Source organism: Purpureocillium lilacinum (genome assembly GCF_023168085.1).
Source record: "Purpureocillium lilacinum CBS 284.36 DNA, scaffold_2, whole genome shotgun sequence".
In the NCBI taxonomy this organism is placed as follows: Eukaryota; Fungi; Ascomycota; class Sordariomycetes; order Hypocreales; family Ophiocordycipitaceae; genus Purpureocillium; species Purpureocillium lilacinum.
The window spans coordinates 4799736-4819598 of record NW_027072112.1 but is presented as its reverse complement, the minus strand read 5'-3'; the positions used below and the strand labels follow the sequence as shown (position 1 = coordinate 4819598).

The window sequence follows — 19863 nt, the reverse complement described above, 5'->3', positions numbered from 1 at the left end:
TTTTGGTGCTCCTACAGCGCTGTTTGTCCCTAGCCGTGAACCGATGCAATCTTGATTCCTGCTTCACTTATATCCTATTTTCGGGCTCGAATCGAACCCAGCGTTCACTTTTCGTGTCCATTTTCTCGTCAACTTCCCAACTAAATTGCCAACGGGTCCTCATGATCCCAAGGCAGCCAAGTCTCGAAGAATCGGATTCTTGAAGATGTCCCTGACCTGCAGTGACACACCTCGCTGCCTTGCCAGACTCACCAGGCGCATTGCCCCAATTGAGTCACCGCCGATCCTGAAGAAACTGTCATCGGCGCTCACAGTCTCAGGATCTACCTTGAGTATTTCTATCCAAAGCTGCTGCATTGTCCTCTCAGCGTCTGTTTCCGGTGGGCGCCGTTCGCCGTCGGCGCGACCGAGCATGGCAACGTCCTTTGCTGTGAGACTGTTGCCAATGGCGCGAAGTTGACGCCTGTCAACTTTGCCGGAGGAGACTCTCGGGATCACCTTCAGAGGCACATATAATGAAGGGACCATGAATGAGGGAAGAGTGCGGGCAAGTCGGTCATTCAGTCCCGCTGTGAGCTTCTTGACCGCAGCCTCGTAGTCCTTGTCGGCGTCGTCAAGTGCCACAAATGCAGCAAGGAGTTTTTGCCCAGCGCCCTGAGGTTGAATGACTTCGGCGACGACTTGCGCACCAGCAATTCCCAGAGTCGACAGGTCGAGCGCATTTTTTACGCCGTATTCAACTTCCTCCAGTTCGACACGCTGCCCTCGAATCTTGACTTGCGAGTCTTTCCGACCGATGAACCGTATAGAACCATCGCCGTTGTACTGTACGAGATCACCGGTACGGTAGACTGTCCCACGCCTCCCAGGACGTTCACCAGGGATGCCGCGGATCAGCCAAGCAGGATCCTGAATGAAGGCGGCCGTCGTCTTTTCGGCGTCGTTCAAATATCCATGTCCGACGAGAGGACCCTCGAGCCACAACTCGCCTGGAGCCCCAATGGGTGCGAGCTGGCCGGCATTGTCTGGGTCCACGACCCATGTCACGAGTCCGGCCCCTCGACCAAGTCCGCCCTCGCCCGCTTCTGTCAAGTCCAGGATTGTTGCCGTAGGGGTGCATTCAGCTGGGCCGTACGCGCTGCAAACCTTGGCTGTTGCACTCGCCAACGCCCGATCAGTCGGTAGAACGACTTCTCCGCCAAGGATCAGAGTAGACAGGCCTTCCAGACCAACCGTATGTCGTGCGATTGAGGGAGTAAAGTCCGCCAGCGTCACGCCGTACTTTATCAGCGTCCCAGACAGGTCATTCTGACGCTCTTCCATGGAGGGTACACAGAGACATGCCCCGGCCGTGAGCGCGTTCAGCATGTTTGACCAGCAGACATCGAAGGCGTAAGAGGAAAAATCCAGGACTCGCGAGGACTGTGAGTACCCAAGCGCTTCTCTCTGATGGTGCAATGCGGTGGCAATGTTTCGATGCGTGACTTTGGCCCCCTTTGGCGTGCCCGTACTGCCCGAAGTGAAGACAACATAGAGGATGTCTGAAGGGCTGACTGAGGCAAGATTCGTTCCGGGAGCAACCTGTGCAAAATCTGTGTTCTGGCTCACGACCACGACATCGTCAATGCCTAGTCGACCTGCAAGATCTCGATTCGACTCTGAGCTGAGACACAGGCGAGCATTGGCCTGTGCTGCCATGGTTCGCAGTCTGTCCTCAGGTTGAGTCGTGGTGTCCGTAGCCACCGCCGCTGCCCCGGCCTTCATCGCCGCCAATGCAGCCACTGCCATCCACATGCTTTTCTCAAAGAGGAGCGGCACAATTGAACCACGGCCAACTCCACGTTTGACCAGCTCGTGAGCGAGACAATCCGACCGCTCATGAAGTTGACCATATGTCAACGTACCATCCCAGGCCGCGATAGCAGGGTCATGTGGTCGCTGCCGGGCTCGCTGGATGATCAGATCATGAACGCAGGTTTCAGCGGCATCTGGTACGACAGAGTTCCAAGCCCAGATGTCGCGGACGTCTTGAGTGCTTGCGACGGCAACATCTCGTAGCTTGGTGTGCCGGAGATCTGGATGCATGAGCTGCCGGAGGACTTGCTCGAACTGGTGGCCCAATCGGACAATCTGGGTCTCTTCAATCACTGCTCCGTCGAATCGCAGCGACATTCTCATACTGTCTGGTGACTGACGAAATTCGCCAACAAGGGCGCATTTCTCGAATCGCCCCATTCCACCATCACTCATAACGTCGAGCGCCGTTTCGCTCTCTTCGCCACGACCGTCGCTGCTCTGATCAGTCACAAGCAAGACAGTCTGAAACTCGCAAGCCAGCGCTGCTTCGTGGCCCAAGGAGCGGATGTGATACAGTTGACTTCTCGAGAACGCGGCCATCTTTGCAGCCTGAGCCTGGACCGCATGTAGCAGGTCGCCAACATTTGAACTGGGATCGACCAAGACGCGTACTGGCAAGATCGCCTGACTGGCGGTGGCCGTCGATCCAAACAACGCCTCGGTTGAGTCGAGAAGTCGGCAGGTTACGACTGACCAGGCGGCTTTCATCAATGTAGCCGCTGTCAAGCCGCTGTGGGCATCCCAATAGAGGCTGCCAAAGTCCAACACGACCTCACTCTTCTGTCGCGGGTGGTCGATGGCCCTCTGCGTAGGCGGAAAATGAGAGCCTTCGATGCCATGGAATTGACCATTCCAGAAAGCTCTCACGGAATCCTCATCCGCGCCAGTGATGTGCCTGAAAAAGCCCTTGGAAAGGGTGTCGACTGTGTTGAGCATCTCGGGGCCCTCGATGTCGGTGCGCAACAGATGCCGGATTGCTTCGATCAAGACTTGAGCCGCATCCTCCGCTGCACGTCTGTCCACATATGGCTCGCGAAACTCCATCACAATGTCCATGCTACCCGCATCGAGATTGGCCGATAGGCTCAGATCATATTCGTGCGGATCCTCGCCATTATACGGTTGGAACTCGACCGTCCTGTCGTCGCCGGCCTTGAACTTGTCCGCCTCTCGAATCGATAAGGCAGTATTGAACAGCCGCTGCCCGGAAAGGCCCAGCTCATGTTGAATCTCTGCGAGTGAAGTATGTTGTATTGACAAATGTTGTATTGAGTCTTGTGATGCCTTCTCCAAGACTTGCCTTGGGGGCAAAGTCAAGTCCACGCGTGAGATGAGTAGATTGGCCAAGGGGCCAACCATGGTCCAGATACCGTCAAGGGGTGAATCTCTGCCAGAGGCAAGATAGCCGAAGCAGGCTTCGGATGTACCGTTGAAATGCGCAAGAACCATGGACCAAGCTACTTGAATGAAGACCGAACGGGTGATGCCCAGCTTCTTGCAGAAGTCCGAAACTCCCTCAATGGCTTCGGCCGGGATGGAAAGATCACTGTGGGTTTCAGCACCGGCTGAATGCGAGCTAGTCACAGGGAATTCGCATGGCTGGACGCCTTTGAGCAGCTTAGTCCAAGACGCGATCCTTTGCGCCCGAGGAATGCTGCTGATGTAGTTGATCATATCTCCGAATGGCGTGGCCGGCACCATGTCGCAGCCGTCGTAGGCGCTGATGATGTCTTGCACGATAATTGACATGCTAGACGCGTCGATGAAGCTGTGGCTCGCATCAAGTCTGCAAGCTACTTCGCCAGTGTGAGATTGACATATTGTGAAGGCGTGTTCGGGCTCATTCGGAGCAAAGTCTGGTCTCGAAAGTTGACTCAAGACTGCCGCAGGATCCATGTCTTCTTGAGTGGTGAGCTGGGCTAGTCGGATGTGTGACCCGGGCAGCACAATCTGAATGAAGCCGTTTCCTTCAGGGTGCAGAGTGAAAATAGACTGAAGGATTGTGTGTCTGTTGACGACTGTCCTCCAGGCTTGCTCGAGACGGGATGGCGAGACCGGCGTGGTGCCATCAGTCGGTACGCATTGGAACACAGAGAACGTCGAATATGAGGCGGCTTCTTTCTGGGCACTGAGAAGTATGCCTTCTTGGAGAGGCGAGCAAGGATAAATGTCCCCAATAACGGCCGGCTCAATTCCCAGACTAGGCAATTGCTCATGCTGCAACACATCCAAGCCGTCGTACGACAGAGGTAGCAAAGGAAAGTCGGTTAGTGTGAACCGAGGGGAAGCGCCCGCCAAATCCTTCGTGACCGCATTGAGAGTATCCCCAAAGAGCTCGAGCCACTCAATGATGCGACCGTGATGCTTCATCTTCTTGTGGACCGCAAAAGAGCATGCCAGCATGTTCTCTTCGATGTCGGCATTGATCTCGACCATGGTGAAGCGTCGCGCCGAGCCCGAAACCTCGGCTATGTCTCGTTGCTCATGTCCGAGGTACTCTGGGCGTCGGAAAAGACCCTCGTCTCCTTCCAATTGTTGATATCGGCCCGTAAAGTTGAGCGTCACTTCCGTGGTGTCTTGCCCCTGGAACTCCTCGCGACCGGATTCACTATGATAGCGGCAGGCGAAATACGGCTGGCCTTTGCCGGGTATTTGGCGTCTTCTGTCTTTCGCCAGGCGGATGGCTTCAAGGACGGAGCTTTGGAGGTTGATCGGAATCGGGCGGGGGTGCAGAGTTGTGAACCAGCCGACAGTGGACGATACATCGAGCGGTAGTTCATCCGATTGCTCTCTGCCGTGACCTTCAATCCACACAACTGGGGCATCTCTCTCCGGGAAAATTTGGACGAACGCGTAAACCATGACACCAATAATAATGTCAATTGGTTCCGTGCGAAGGCACTCATTGGCATCTCCGAACAGCAACGCTGTGACATCCGCAGGGAACGTTTCGTTGTACGCGTCGCAGTTAGAGAAAGTGTTCTCGGACAGAGGCAGACCCCAGAAGTCTAGATCAGGCGCTGGTATGGAGTATGGAAGCACAGAGAAAGGCGATGCCTTGCTGCTGACCCTTGCCTGCCGCCTGACCCATGATCGGAACGAAGCTGTCGGCTCACTCAATAGTTTGCCTCCGCTGAGGTAATCTTCGATGTCGTTCCAAATGATGCGCCATGAGACCAAGTCGACGACGGCATGATGTGAAGAGAGGATGACCATCTGGCTACCATTGGTGATGTGGAAGAGGTCGCAGGAAAACACCGGGCCGTGTTGGAGGCTCATGGACTCTTGGCGGGTTTGTCCAACGTCAACGACCTGGTCACGGGTCTGAACAAAGTGCTCGGCAAACCCGAACGCCAGTGAATCGCCTTCTTCAACGATGCGCTGCGTCCAGGAGCCGAGTTCGAGATCCTTTGCGAATCGAGCCCGTAGCATTGGATGGCGGTTGACAAGTGCGCGCGTGGCGTCGTAAAGCGTGGCTCCGTCCACTGGCCGGCTTAACTCAAGCATGAAGCTTTGGTTGAAATGGTCGAGTCCTTCGGGATAGGCATCAAAGAACATTTGTTGGATTGGCGATAGCTCAAAGGGCTTCATCTCGTCGCCTTCTTCTTCCACGTCTTCAATCTTGTCCTGGTGACGTGAGGCGGTCCGACAACGACTGGCCAGCTTCCGTATCGTTGATGCTTGCAACAGATCGCTTACAGTAAACACAAGATTGTGAAGCTTGCACTGTGAAACAACCTGCATTGCCGAAATGGAGTCGCCGCCGAGCCTCGTGAAAGCCTTGTTCACCGATGCCTCTTGAGCGGACAAGTTAAGGATGGACATCCACACCTGCTGCAGAATGGCTTCAATGTCGCTCAGAGTCTCCGTGCCACTTGCTTCTTCGGTGCTTAGGCGATATTGCAGATAAACAGATTCGCCCATCTCCCGAAGTTGTCGCCGATCAGTTTTGCCACTGGTCATGACGGGCAACTTGAAGACGGGGATGTAAGCAACTGGGACCATGTAGATTGGCAGGGCAAGGTTAGTCAACGACTCCGTCGTCTTCCGGACAAACTTGCTGTGGTCGTTCTCTGTCCATTTTTCGCGGCTGTCGATGCTAATGAATGCCACAAGCACCGGACCATTGGATCCCTTGGGGAGAATCGTGTCGACCACCACGGTCGCGTTCGGGAGACCAAGTGCAGCGATAATGTGCTGCTCAATCTCTCCCAGCTCGACACGTTGTCCTCGAATCTTGACCTGTGTGTCTTTGCGGCCAACGAACAAGAGAGAGCCGTCTTGTCTATATCGCACGAGGTCTCCCGTCCGATAGAGCCTTCCGGTGCGGCCAGGCACGGCGTCTTTACCTTGGCGTGCTGAGACACCGGCAAGGAGCCAGGGAGGATCCCGAACAAAAGAAGCTTCAGTCTTCTCCGGGTCGTTGAGATAGCCCTCACCAACTAAAGGCCCTTCAATCCAGAGTTCCCCAATCGCCCCGAATCGCGAAAGCTGATCTGGCTTTTCTGGGTCCACGATCCAAGTACAAGCTCCCGCTCCACGTCCGATGCTGATGTCGTTGGGTGAAACTTTGGAAAGTGTCACGGTCGGTGTGCATTCAGCCGGACCATATACATTGATAATCTCTGTCTTCTCTTCGGTCAAGAAAGCATCAGAGTCTGCAACGGCCTCTCCACCTAGTATAAGCGTTGAAAGCTTAGACAATGCTTCTTTCCCGACCACTCTTGCTACGGAGGGCGTAAAGTCGACAGTCGTGGCATTATATTTCCCCAATGAACCGACGAGATCATTCTGTCGTTCTGCATTTGACGGGACACACAAGCAGGCGCCGCTCGTGAGAGCGTGGAGCAGATTGCACCATGAAGCATCGAACGCGTATGAGGCAAAGTCAAAGACGCGAGAACTTTTCGTGAATCCCAACGCTTTTTGTTGGTGCGTTATGGCTGTGCAAAACCCACGATGTGTGTTGATGGCACCTTTGGGTGTCCCGGTGCTTCCAGATGTAAACACAACATAAAGAGCATGCGAAGGCGTCAGAGTTGGTAGGTCTGGTTGAAGGTGTCCTCTATGCCATGGTTTGTCTGGCCCGACCACGACGATGTTGTCCACGCTGAAACCGAGTTGCCCGGCGAGCTCTTGATTTGGCACTGAGGAGATGACGACCGGGCATTCGGACTGGCTGACAATGGATCGAAGTCGCTCCTCTGGCTGAGTGGTATCGACAGCCATGCATGCCCCTCCGGCTTTCATGCAAGCTAAAGCAGCAATAGCCATCCATTTGGTCTTCTCGAAGAGCAAAGCGACTTTCATGTTCGCCCCAACACCCCTTTCAACAAGGTGCAGAGCAAGAGCAGTCGACAGCTCTTCCACCTCTTGATACGTGAAGTTGCCGTCCCACGCGCAGATAGCTGGAGCGGACGGATCCTCTCTGACCCTTTGCGAAATGAGCTCATGGATGAGTGCTTCGGTGGCCTGTGGCACGGATGCGTTCAGCTTCCAGATGCGATCAAGTCCGTCGTCTGCTAGCAGCTCCAATGGCTCCTTGGATAAACTTATGTTGGAAAATTGGCGAATTGCGAACTCAAAGTTCTGGGCGACATGCTCCATCTGCTCCGTGCATATCAGGTTCGAGTCATACGCAATGCGTAGAGTGGCACCATCCGCCTCGAGCTGGCACTCAACGACGATTGGGTACGTGCTGAAGTCCTGCCATTGCGTTCCGCGGGCATCAGAAATCTCGCTGAGGAAGTATCGCTCCTGAGTGTCGTAATCTTCCTGGGCAACAGGTTGCACTACCAGTAGCGATTGGAAGTTGCAACCCAGCGCCGCCTGGTCAGAAATCTTGGAGATCCTCTGGAGCCCAGTCTGCTCAAAAGGAATCATGTCAGCAGCCTGCCGCTGCACTGCATCGAGCAATTGCCCGAAACTGGCTGTCCAGTCTACGGCAACCCTGATCGGGACTGTGGCTATCGTTGGACCGGCCATAAGTTCAATGCCGGGGACAGGAGCTTGACGGCCAGTGACTGTTGCTCCAAAGACAGAGTCACCCGATCCAGCGCCGTTGGCAACGGCCACAGCCCATGCCGCACGAAGAATCGTGGCAGCGGTGAAGTCACCACAGTTCCACACAACATCTGTAACCGCTCGAACCATTTGTTGATCTGGCTCAGTCAAGCGTCCAGGTTTAGGCGAAGGGAAGTGGGGTCCTTGGAAGTTGTCGAAATGCTGTTTCCAGAAAGCGTTTTCGCTTCCAGGATCACAACTTTGGATGTACTTGACAAAAGCAGCCATCGACTCCAAGTGCTGGATGGGTTCATCGAAATAGATGCCTTCCACTTGACTCAGAAGCATTGGCAGACTCTGTCCGTCATATAGACTGTGATGGATTTCCCAGATGAGACGTGCAGGCCCGCCCGCGGAACCCTCACAGAGGATGAAGCGAGTCAAAGGGCTCCCCAGAGTCATTTCGCTCACTTCAATTTCTTCTGAAGCATCTGTCATCGTCTTCCAAGATATGTCCTGGTCTAAGATGACCTGAACTATGCCTTGCCCTGGCAGACTGATGAATTGCGTTCTCAAGATCGGGTTCAGGGCAGCGAGTCGTTCCCAGGCTCGGTGTAGGCGGTCGGTATCAACCCCTTTGTCAAGCTCAAACTCATTTCTGGCGACATAGTCTCCAGGACGCTTTGAGCTCAGCGCTAGCAGCCCCTCTTGCAGAGCCGTGCATGGCAGCACATCCTCCACAACGTGTTCTGCAACTCGGCAAAGTCGTGCCGCATAGGAGCGCGCTTCTTTGCTGACAGAGGCATTGAGAAGGGAAAAGGCCGGAACCCCGGACCCCAGACCATCCTGAGAAGCGGTCTCTGAAGAGTCGGATGAGGGCCCGCTGATCTCAATGCGCTCGACATGGATACTCTCAACGGCTTTCTCAGGAACCTTGACGCAGTCTTGGCCGTGGAACTCTTCGAAGAAGTCACCATCTGTGTCTGGGTCGAACACCTTCCACAGCTCGTCATCCTGGCGTTGCTCCGGGTGCACAATGACCAAGGATGTTCCTGGTAATAATTGCCGAACTCGAGGCTCACTTTCTGGTGTAGAGAGAAGTAGTGGTGTGGTGATATGAGAAACTGTGGTGAGAAGCTCGGATCTTGGCCGTGTCAAGTCCAGTGACGATAACGATGCACCCGTCTTCATTGCGGCCAACATGGATATAGGAGCAAGCCAGCTGGAATTATTTTCAAGGCAAAGAACAACCGTGGTTTCCGGCTTGACGCCTAAGCTGGAGAGTTGCTGGGCCAGACGCGTCGACAGCCCGTCAAGCTGCATGTAGGTAAGGTCGACATCTGCGGAGCAGATTGCCAGTGCCATCGGGCTGCCCCAAACAACCCTCGTCACTGAGCTGTCTTTGATGGCCTGGACATCCGTCGACGCCGGTGGGTGGCCGCGTTTCCAGATGCCATTGGTGGTGAGTGGTGTTTCATGAGCACCACTCAGAGATCGTTCGGTGGCATTCGCCGTGCCATTGGTGTGCTGTACGTGATATCTCATGATGTACTGCTTGGACGGCTTCAGCTTTGTCCTGCCTTGGATCAGCGCTTTGTTCAGAGCACATTTGGGGCTCGGCCATGACACACACTCTGGACAGACGCAAGTATTGGAAGAATGGGCACGGAGGCTGTGCAACAATGTTGCAACTCGAGACCAAGTTGGCAAGAGGCTACTGGAAATATGCGGACAGACATTGATGTCTCGGCTTGGACACTACGCGCACACTCGGAACCTTTTGGGAACTGGCGCGGCAAATGCTAGCCGATCTGCATATGTCACCACGAGCTGAGAGTCGCCCCTTCCACAGCCATGTTGCCGTATCGCATTAGTGTCAGCGCCACGAAACGGCGTTCCTTTTACCTCCTACTCCGGATGATGACACGGGAACCAGGTCCTTTACCTCACTGATACTACGTTGCCGGCATCCTTTCAGTCGTTTTCTTCTCCAGCTCTCGCCTCTCTGGCGTCATGATAGATCTCCTGGGCCGATTACAAAGACAATAAGACATCAAATAGGAAGGTAAAGGTATCATGAATCCCTCGGACTAATCTGACGCGAAGTCCGAACCTGCACTAAGGAAGGACCTGCTGTTGTGCTTCATGCAAGGAGCCTGAAATCCATCAAGGCCTTGTATTGCTCCCGATGTGTTGCATGCGGCTGACCGCTCAAGTGACATTTGTGGGTGATCCCGCCGGCCGTTGGAACACAAGATCGCGGCCTGCCGTGCCCATGGAAACGTCAGCTCTGGGGCCGTTGGAGCCTGGCGAGGTTTCAACTTCTAGAATGCCACGCCCAAACATGTCATTGGTGCTTATAAACCACGTGTACGTGTGCCAAGGACCAATCGACTGAGGGAGCGGCACATGAAGCCCTTGCGAATGCCGTGAGCCTCGGGGATATCAAGCCATGTGAAGACACTCAACGTTAACGGAGCGGAGCTCTCTTACGCCCCAGGCATCACGGCAACGCGGCAATCGTCGATCAAGGGTGAGGCCGCTTTACCCGCCCTTGCCACAATGGATTGCATCATGAGAGCTTCATGAGACCCGAGGAGCTCTGGTTCGGGATACCCACCAATGTCTCACAGGTCTCACTCGCATCCTTGCTAGCCTGCAGGGTAACATTTGACATCCTGCCATTATTCAAGACATGGGCTCACAACCATCCGGGGCTTCCATGAGGTCTCTCACCTGCCATCCGATGCGATTCTGCACGTCGGACCCTTTGTCAGGGGAAGTGGTAGCCAAGTGCAACATTGAAATTCGTCGATGGAGTCTAACCCCGGGTTGTGCAAAGTCGTTTGCCTGGACTCTAATATTAGCCCGCTAATGATAGGCCAGCCGGGGAAAAAGCTTCTGCTGTATGCACGAGGCAGGGTTCAGTCGTCTAGCCCCCGGAAACGTGGAGTGACAGGCCCAGTTTTCACGGGTAGCCCCAACCCCCCCTTGTCCGCCGGGTACGAGGTGGGGGAGCCGATGTATTCCGGCCGACGGCAGAGTCGCAGGCATGAACTCTGGTGGCTCTACTCCGTAGGTGTGAGACAGCTGACCGTTAGGTTGCACGGGAGGCATGTCACGTTCATGTTGACGCAGTGCGCCCAACACGCATGCCACCCGCGTTTGTCATACCTCGACGGGCCTCAGACGCTTCCCCGAGAGCAGCGGTATCAATTACCCGCGCGTCTCGTTCTCGGGGCGGCTGGCTCCGCATGCCGCAGGCGGGACACGACGTTGGGGGCGTAACGTTCTGGAAAGGTTAGAGCACATCGACACATGTCTGACGGCGACAATTTACGTAAAACCAACCTGCTCCTGGGATCTCGCGTTACCGAGCTCGTCAGATCGCGCGGGTCGGCCTTAACATCACACAAGGCCATATTACTGGAGCGTCAAGGTTTGCTTCCTCGTGCCTGCAACTGCAAGGGTAATCGGACGCCTGAACGTACTTGTCCCTGCCGATACACCCGGCTAGTATACACTAGGATTGATTCCGGCCGCAGTTAAGGTGCCATTTCGCCGTGACGATGGCGTCGACAGATGCACGCCGAAGCTGCCGCTTTCCCGTGTCTTGGCTTGCATCGGAATATGGGCCAGATGCCGCTGGCGTTGGCTGGATCGGTCCCCCTGGTTGTCGCCACTAACCACTCGGGCAGACTCAAAATGCGCCACCAGGGAGGTCCAGGGGAGGGCCTTCAATCATTGGCCATGCTCTGCCCGCGTTTCCGAGCTTCTCTATCCATACCCTGCCTGGGGCGATCCGTAGCTGAAGGGACGTGGGCGCCCCTCATACGGCAGTTGCTTGCCTCTGGGGCCGCATGAAACGCAGAATTTTGTTACTGGTACCCTAAGGGTAACTTCCCGTTTTGTCAATACGAACTTCCATATAAGTCGTCATTTCTTTGTGTTCCTCCTCGCGGTGTGAGGTCATGCTGGCGAGCACGCACTTCACCTTGCACCTGTCGACAAGCCTCGTGGCCAGGCCGTACAACCAGCCATCTGGCGCCATTCATTCCTTCGCAGCGTGCCGTGGCCTGGCGCCATTGGAAATGCGGATACGATCCCAGATATTGCAACGGGCCAATAAATGTAAGTAAGCTGAATCAGCCGCACCGTTGGGGACTGGTCCAGACTTTCATGCACCTCGGTCAGGCCACCCCTGTGCGTTAACAGACCGTTGCGAGTATCGACAGACGGAGAGGAGAGTCCGAATTGCGGCCCAAGGACATCAGGCCTGTTGACTTTGCAAATGACACCTGCCTCGTGCGATCAGGGCACTGGCGCTTCTCGAAGGAGCTGAGCAGGTGGCGTCGGCGGCGTTTTTGCCTCCCTGGTTCAGGCCGGCACATGGCACTTCTGCTAGTGCGAGATTCGACCCGGCTTTTGCTTCCCTTCCGTGGAATCCGGCCGCTAGTGTGAAGACGTGCTCAAGGGCGGTTAGCATAGGATATCGAGCTGCTTGCCGCCCGTTCAACGTTGTCTTGCTACGTGGCCTCTGAGTCCAGGGCAACATTTGTTTTCGCATGAGCAGCTCAGCGCTTCCGGGACACTTGCTCACTCATCCAAGCCATGGCTGATGCACTCATTCCCTGCGCCATTGGCGTTGAGGATACCTTTGGCCCAGTGGTGCATGGCACCTGCCTCGGCGGCTTTGACTTCACGCTGCTCTTTGAGGAGGCATTGCTCAGCATTGTTCCTGTTGGCATAGCATGTTAGTTCCCTGAACGGAATCTTGTGGTGAAAGATTACTGAGAAATATGTCGCATGTAGCTTTTTGGGCCGCGCTTCGAATTGTTGCCCTTTATGGGGAGGCAAATAAGACTCGTTCGTCATGGCTCTTGAGCCTCAAAATGGTACTTGCAGTCGTTGTCCTCAGAATTCCATTCAACTAACTGGTTAAGCTCGGCTTCACGGCCTATATAGCCCTTCAAGTTGCCTTGCTAGTAGTGTGGATTGTTGGCGACGTCCCGACGACTAGACTGACTGTTGCATGCATTGCGTTGACAATCGCTGGATCGTGCCTTTTTTGGCTCGCTTCCTTACTGGAGCACAAACGTTCGGTTCGACCATCCACTGTATTGTGCGTCTACTTGGGCATATCGGCTTTACTAGACCTCGCCCGCGTTCGTACTCTCTTTTTCATGCCAGGGACCGCAGTTGTCGCTCGAGTCAATCTCGCGGGATACTGTACCAAGGTTTTATTGCTTTGCCTTGAAGTTACAGAGAAACGACATCTATTGCGCCCTGACTGGCAACATGCTTCACCTGAAGAAGCAAGCGGTGTTCTAAACAGGTCACTCTTTGTCTGGTTGAATACTGTATTCATCAAGGGTTTCAGAACGGTTCTGACCGTTAACGTGCTGACGCCTTTGGACTCGCAACTTTTGTCTGCCTCAAACCCTCTCAAACTGATCATCACATGGATAAACAGTGAGCTATTATGTTCATTACAACTAGACGATCTTGAACTAACGTATCGCCACAGAGTCCCAAACAAGCCAGGATGCTCTTTTCTGGACATATCTAAACCACTACAAATGGAGCTTCCTAGCCGGCGTCTTGCCGCGGCTTGCATATACGGGCTTTAGTTTCTCACAACCATTTTTGGTTGAACGAGTGCTCGACTTCTCGGCGGACCCCACAGATGACAACTCAAAGAATGTTGGCTACAGTCTGGTTGGAGCCTACGCAATCGTGTACATTGGTCTCTCGGTGAATGACAACCCCCATCGGATGCCTGATGTGTAATTGCTAACCTAATTATCTAGGTATCATACGCAGTCTATCAGCACAAGACATATCGTCTGCTCACAATGTTTCGTGGAAGCCTGATTGCCATGATTTTCGACAAGACGCTTCGCATAGACTCTTCGGCTGTGAAAGATGCTGAAGCCATCACACTCATGAGCGCCGACATCGACAGAATCGCCTCCAGCATGCCGCTTATCCATGAGCTTTACGCAAGTTTCATAGAGACCGGCGTTGCCCTCTATCTCTTATACAGACTTCTTGGACTCGCCATTGTTGCCCCGATAGTGTGGATTGTTGGTAGGTTATGCATACCTAATGTGCAGTTTAACTATTCTAACCCGCCCAAGTCTGTCTCATTGCCGGCATTCCACTCGCCAAAGCCGCGGGAGATGCTCAGATTCCATGGCTCGAGGCGATCGAGGTTCGCCTCGCGGCCACTGCCAAAGCTCTCGGTGCCACGAAAGCCATCAAAATGACTGGACTGGCCGACATCGTTTCGTCTCAGATACGTGGCCTTCGGTTGTCGGAAATCCGTGCCTCCAGACGATATCGTGTCCTCAATATTTTCGTCTTCATATCCTGTAAGATTTGGGAGCACAGCAGAAGATGGTTTGGGCTGACATGACTCTAGACTTCGCATCCTCTGCTCTGGCCCCAGTTTTCGGTTTCCTGGTGTACAGTTTACTCGCCAGGAACAACGACAATGGCACCTTAACAGAAGGAGTGGCCTTTGCATCACTCAGTGTCTTTGAGCTGCTGCAACAGCCTATGATGTACGCCATCGATGGCGTGGAGCATGTGAAGACTATAATCAACTCTTTCCGTCGAATCCAAGAGTACCTTCAGGCCAAAGAAACCGAAGACTATAGAATCACACCAGAAAGCAGCTCGTCCTCATCCCGGACGAGTATTTGCAAAGTGGTCGAGGAAAAGGATATGATGCTCAAAGAGAAACCAGCGCTTGAGAAGTACCATTTCTCCGTCACAGTTCAACAAGGATCTGCTGGGTACTCTGATGATGAGTTGATCCTGAAGGAACTCGACTTTGAATTGCCGCTAGGCCAGACGACCGTCATAATGGGCCCCGTCGGTTGCGGAAAGTCTACTCTCCTCAAGCTCATTCTTGGCGAGCTGCCTGTTTTCTCTGGTACCATCGTAACGAGCTTCTCCAAGGCGGCATACTGTTCACAGTCTCCATGGACAACTTGGGGTTCCATCCAGAGTAACATCGTCGGCATGTCTCCCTGGGACCAGGAATGGTACGCTTCTGTTGTGTCTGCTTGCGCACTATCTGCGGACTTTGCGGAGCTTGCGGATGGCGATCAGACCCCAATCGGAACTAGAGGCGCCAGGTTGAGCGGCGGACAGCAGATGCGGGTGAGCTTGGCCCGGGCTCTCTATTCCAGGAACTCTGTGCTAGTGTTAGACGATTGCCTGAGTGGGCTTGACCGCACGACCGAAAGGCACATTGTCGATGCTGTCTTTGGGCCTGAGGGGCTGCTCAAGAGAATGGGCGAGATCACCGTAATCCTGGCTACGAACTCTGGTAGGGTATCACTTCATTGATAACGATGATCAACTACACTAACACTCCGTCAGGTCATCACCTCAGCTTCGCTGATTATGTTGTGTTCCTGGACTCAAATGGAATGATTACTCGTCACGGCGCAAAGGACAGCATGTCGTCCGAAGATGAAATTGTGCAAGAGGTCTCAGAAGAGAGCACCACTCCCCGACAACCAGTGGACCCGGCAGATGCCGAACTGCCGGAAGAAATGCTTCAGGAGCTCGACTTACTCGACGACCCGGACCAAGGAGTCAGCCGCATGACCGGAGACCTGAAAGTTTACGCCTACTACGCCAAGATTGCAGGTCCTTGGACAATGTTTATCTACCTTCTGGCGTGCGCGACGTTTGTTTTCGGCGTAACCTTTCCCTGTAAGTAACCCCGACTTCGACATGGATCATTACTAACATACGAAAGCGATTTGGGTTCAATGGTGGACAAATGCAAACGCAGAATACCCAAACGACAGACTTGGCTATTACTTGGGCGTATTTGCAGGGCTTGGTCTCTTGACGGTCATCGGCTGCACGCTTGCAGACAGGTGCGGTGCCCAGAGCTTCCATCTTTTTGCATTGGCTAACTTGCCATGACAGCATCTTCAATCTAGTAGTTCTACCCAAGACGTCGCGAAAGTTTCATGAGCTTTTGCTCAACACGACGATGCGGTTCGTATATGCCCCGCGTTTCCGGAACATTTACTGACCGCTCTCAAGGGCCCCGACTGCGTTTCTCACCTCAACAAATGCGGGTACAACAATCAACCGGTAAGAAGCCAGGCCAAGAAGCATACCCTTGCCTCGGAGCTAATGCATAAGAATAGATTCAGCCAAGATCTGGAACTCATCGACAACGATCTACCCCAGTCTATTGATTCGTTCATCTTCCAGTTCATGTCCGCCATTGTGTCTGCCGTCTTCGTCTTCATTGGCTCGGGATATGTCGCTGCAGCTATTCCAGCTTGTTTGGCTCTCCTCATTCTCCTCCAATTCTATTACCTTCGCACGTCGCGTCAGCTACGTCTACTGGATATCGAGGCCAAGGCACCGCTCTTTTCACAGTTCCTGGAGACCGTCAACGGCATTGCTTGCATCCGGGCTTATGGATGGACTCAGAACTACTCGGACAGAAATTATAACGCCTTGAACGCCTCCCAGAAACCATTCTACCTGCTGTACTGCATCCAGAGATGGTTGACGCTGGTACTGGACCTCTTCAATGCAGGCGTCGCTATCATGTTAGTAGGAATAGCGACAAACATCCAGAACGGGTCCACTAGCTTCCTCGGCGTCGCTCTTTTCAACATTGTCACCTTTTCGTCCACGTTGCAGACCTTGGTCACTGCGTGGACCCAAGTCGAGATGGCGCTAGGCGCAATCAACAGGATTCGGTCCTTTGTCAAAACCGTCAAGGATGAGAATGTGGCAACTGAGATAGAGGAAGTACCTGAGGAGTGGCCACAGCATGGTGCTATTTCGTTCACCAACGTGTCTGCCTCGTATGAGACCTCATCAGAGCCAGTGCTGAAAGATATCTCCTTTTCCATCCAGCCTGGGGAGAAGATCGCCATCTGTGGTCGGACTGGAAGGTCAGTATCGCACATGAAACCCCACCATGGAGCATTTACTGATACCTTTCTAGTGGCAAGTCTTCTCTCGTCTCTGCAATCTTGCGAATGTTGGAGATTGATTCCGGCACCATCTCCATTGATGGCGTGGATGTCAGCACGATCTCAAGACAGGAGATCCGACGCCGGCTCATCACCTTGCCGCAAGAGCCCTTCTTCATCCATGGAAGTGTTCGTGAGAACATAGACCCTCAGGAAGGAGCCACTGATGAGCGCATTCAGGAGGTGCTGCGCTCCGTTGATATGTGGAACTTCTTTGAGACTCGGGGCGGCCTCGACGAGCTGCTTGACGACGATAAGCTATCACATGGCCAGCGACAATTGTTTTGCCTCGCAAGAGCTATCCTCAAGCAAGGCAAAATCCTCATCATGGATGAGGCAACGAGTAGTGTCGACTCAGACACGGATACCGTAATGCAACGCGTTTTGCGGGAAGAGTTCGCTGGTCGGACAATGATTGCTATTGCACATAAACTGCAAACAATCCTCGACTTTGACCGTGTCCTGCTCTTGGACAAGGGACAGATCGTTGAGACTGGCAATCCTCAGGAATTGCTTGCAAACGATACGTCGGCATTCCGGGCACTGTACGAGAGTCTAGGCAGCACCACCGAGGAGCTATAGTCTGTACGGAGATAAAAGCTCTTTGATAGGGATACATATAAACGCATAGGTCCAGACATGAATTAGTCTGCCTGAAACCCTTTGCCAGGATATTGCACTTTGTTGCACAGGCGGAATCTTTGTGTAATGCGATCTCTTCTCTTTACCGGAGGTACAAAATAGCCCGTTGTCCACCCAGCCAATTTTCCCGGTAAAGACATTGAAAACGCATCTTCTGCGGACACAAGTTCTGTATTCTCTTAGCAGTACTGCTCGGAAAAATTTCCGGTTGTGCGCGCCGTTGTTTCCAGCAATCTTGACGCAATCGCCAGCTCCAACTGCAGTCATTGACTGTCATCGAACACCTCGCTGTCGGTCGAGCTCTTCTCTGTATATCAGCCACTGTTCACATGAAGTTACACTGCCGGGACGTCCCGAAAGGGGTTGATACCGTAGCACAGCCCACTTCATGCACAACCCTGAGGCAGGGTCCATGTTCTTGCAAGGGCCGGCAATGAGATCGACACGTGCAGCCCCAGCATCTCGGGAGTCTTCCGTGTGGCGTCGCGGCGCAATGTACCTGCCTCGCCGTGCCGTTTTCCGTGGGATACGCAACACCGCCTCGTCACTCTGAAACATCCGGACTATCGGCAGCGAAAGGACCAGGGTACCGCTTGGGTAGAAGATCGGCAGGATTTATGATCATGCCACTGCGAGTAAATATGGGGTACATCGAGCATTGATCATTGGATAGTGGAAGAACGACTGTTACCCTCGCTGAAATACAGACGTAAGAAAAATTGCCCAGTGTTAGTACATCATGTGCGATCCTGCCAGCTGCTGAGGCCACGCATAACCTAGTGCCAATGGTTATGCAGCCTCCGGCCGGATTCTCTCTACGAGACCTGTGGTGCAATGTACTCATTACTCGTCCCTGTCCATGACTTGCCCAAAGTGATCCCAGTCTCCGCAATTACAATACACCCAGTACCTCCCCTGTTTCTCAACAGAACAGTTGGCGGTGTGCTCTTGTCGGCTGTTTCGAGCGTCTTGTACGAACACGAAACTCGGCTCGGGGATGCCAGTAGTGGCTCTCCTTCTCATTTCGGTCCTGTCTTTCCATACATATGGAAACCTATCGTAGGTCCCGTATCCTGGCCAAAGTATCTGAATGGCCTTTTGCAGCTTCTTCTCCAGAGCAAGGAAGCCCTCCATGGTTGGTCCGCGGATGGTGAAGTCGCAGTTTCGGTTGACGATGACGTGCCAAGGGACGGCCGCCTCAACAGGCCTCCACCGAATGGGGTGGTACCAGAACTCGACTTCGTCGACTTTTCCGCGACAGAAACAAAGCAGTTCAAGTAGCAGGTCGAGCTCTGTTACCCAGTGCGTCGGGAATCGCGAGCATCCTAGTTGCTCCGTGACCGTAAAGCGCTCAAAGTAGCGTTTATTGAAGGAGGATTCGTTGATGCCATGCCTGTCAAGATGCATTTGAAAGTCATTCGGCTTGAAAAAGTCATTCAAGGGTCGGCTTTCCGTCTGCTTGAAGAAGCATACTTGAGACGAGTCAGAGGAGAACGACAGGCAATTATAGAAACAGCTCTCGGGTGAGTCGTGATGCGCGATAAAGCTGGTCTGGGCGAGGTATATGGGTTCGAACTCGGCCTTGACGGCTTTGCAGGTGAGAAGCAACGATGCAGCGAATGACCTGTATTGACAAGGCTTGGTTTTGAGGAACGTGCAGGTTTCGGGAGCGTTGATATTGTGAATGCGGACAGGCGAGGACTCGCACAGATCAGTGTAGATCTGGAGCCTGAGCTCCAGCGGTATGTCTTCAAGCCATCGCATTTTGCTAGGTGGCACTATCAGTGAAGGTTCTTTAGACTTTGGAGAGCGCTGAGCAAAGTCGTGTCGGCACTAGTTGTCCAGTGCCGGGAAATTGTAACATGGGCATTTCAATCACTGTACGAAGTAGACTGAGCAATGTGCTGGGTCTGACTCAGAACAATGCCTCATGCCGACACCGCTCTGCATTCATGCGGAGACTGAGAGGACACGGACCGATCTTGTCGACCCAACGATGCCAATATTGAGTTGGCCGTTATATGCCACAGCCGCCCAACATGCGTCATGCTGGTGACGGGTAAAGCGTACAGGGGAATGCAAGTGCAGCCAGCCTTGCCTTGCCCGACATGCTTTGAGGAACGAAATAGTCTACGGTTACTGACGACCTTTCGCCGTTCCTTTAAGCACCTGCGCTGGCTTTGGCCTTTGGCAGTCAGCCTGCAATAGCGACCGCTCCACGGCCCATTCCATGGAGTTGATGACACTAGTTGTGGCCCCTGCGACAAGCCCTTCCATTCAACCCGATCACCTCATCACGACGAGGATCAGCTTTAGGTACTTTCCATTTCACATC

The 19863-nt window shown here is 53.6% G+C and overlaps 3 protein-coding genes across 3 annotated transcripts; 1 reads left to right on the top strand and 2 right to left on the bottom strand.

Moving 5' to 3' along the window:
* Positions 1–159: 159 nt before the first annotated feature.
* On the bottom strand, positions 160–7740 carry PLICBS_003209 (nonribosomal peptide synthase; the record flags this gene model as incomplete). The annotated part of the gene is made up of 2 exons (XM_065600181.1): positions 160–6525; positions 6949–7740. 2 exons carry the CDS (start codon positions 7738–7740, stop codon positions 160–162), a joined length of 7158 nt encoding a protein of 2385 aa, XP_065456253.1.
* A 5581-nt stretch (positions 7741–13321) lies between these two features.
* Positions 13322–17468, top strand: PLICBS_003208 (uncharacterized protein; the record flags this gene model as incomplete). Its single annotated transcript, XM_065600180.1, has 12 exons — positions 13322–13332; positions 13388–13458; positions 13520–13614; positions 13671–13950; positions 14001–14234; positions 14285–15199; positions 15253–15591; positions 15638–15761; positions 15814–15885; positions 15934–15984; positions 16041–16805; positions 16859–17468. 12 exons carry the CDS (start codon positions 13322–13324, stop codon positions 17466–17468), a joined length of 3567 nt encoding a protein of 1188 aa, XP_065456252.1.
* Positions 17469–18371: 903 nt separating this feature from the next.
* PLICBS_003207 (uncharacterized protein) lies at positions 18372–19292 on the bottom strand (the record flags this gene model as incomplete). Its single annotated transcript, XM_065600179.1, has 1 exon — positions 18372–19292. One exon carries the CDS (start codon positions 19290–19292, stop codon positions 18372–18374), a length of 921 nt encoding a protein of 306 aa, XP_065456251.1.
* Positions 19293–19863: the final 571 nt, after the last annotated feature.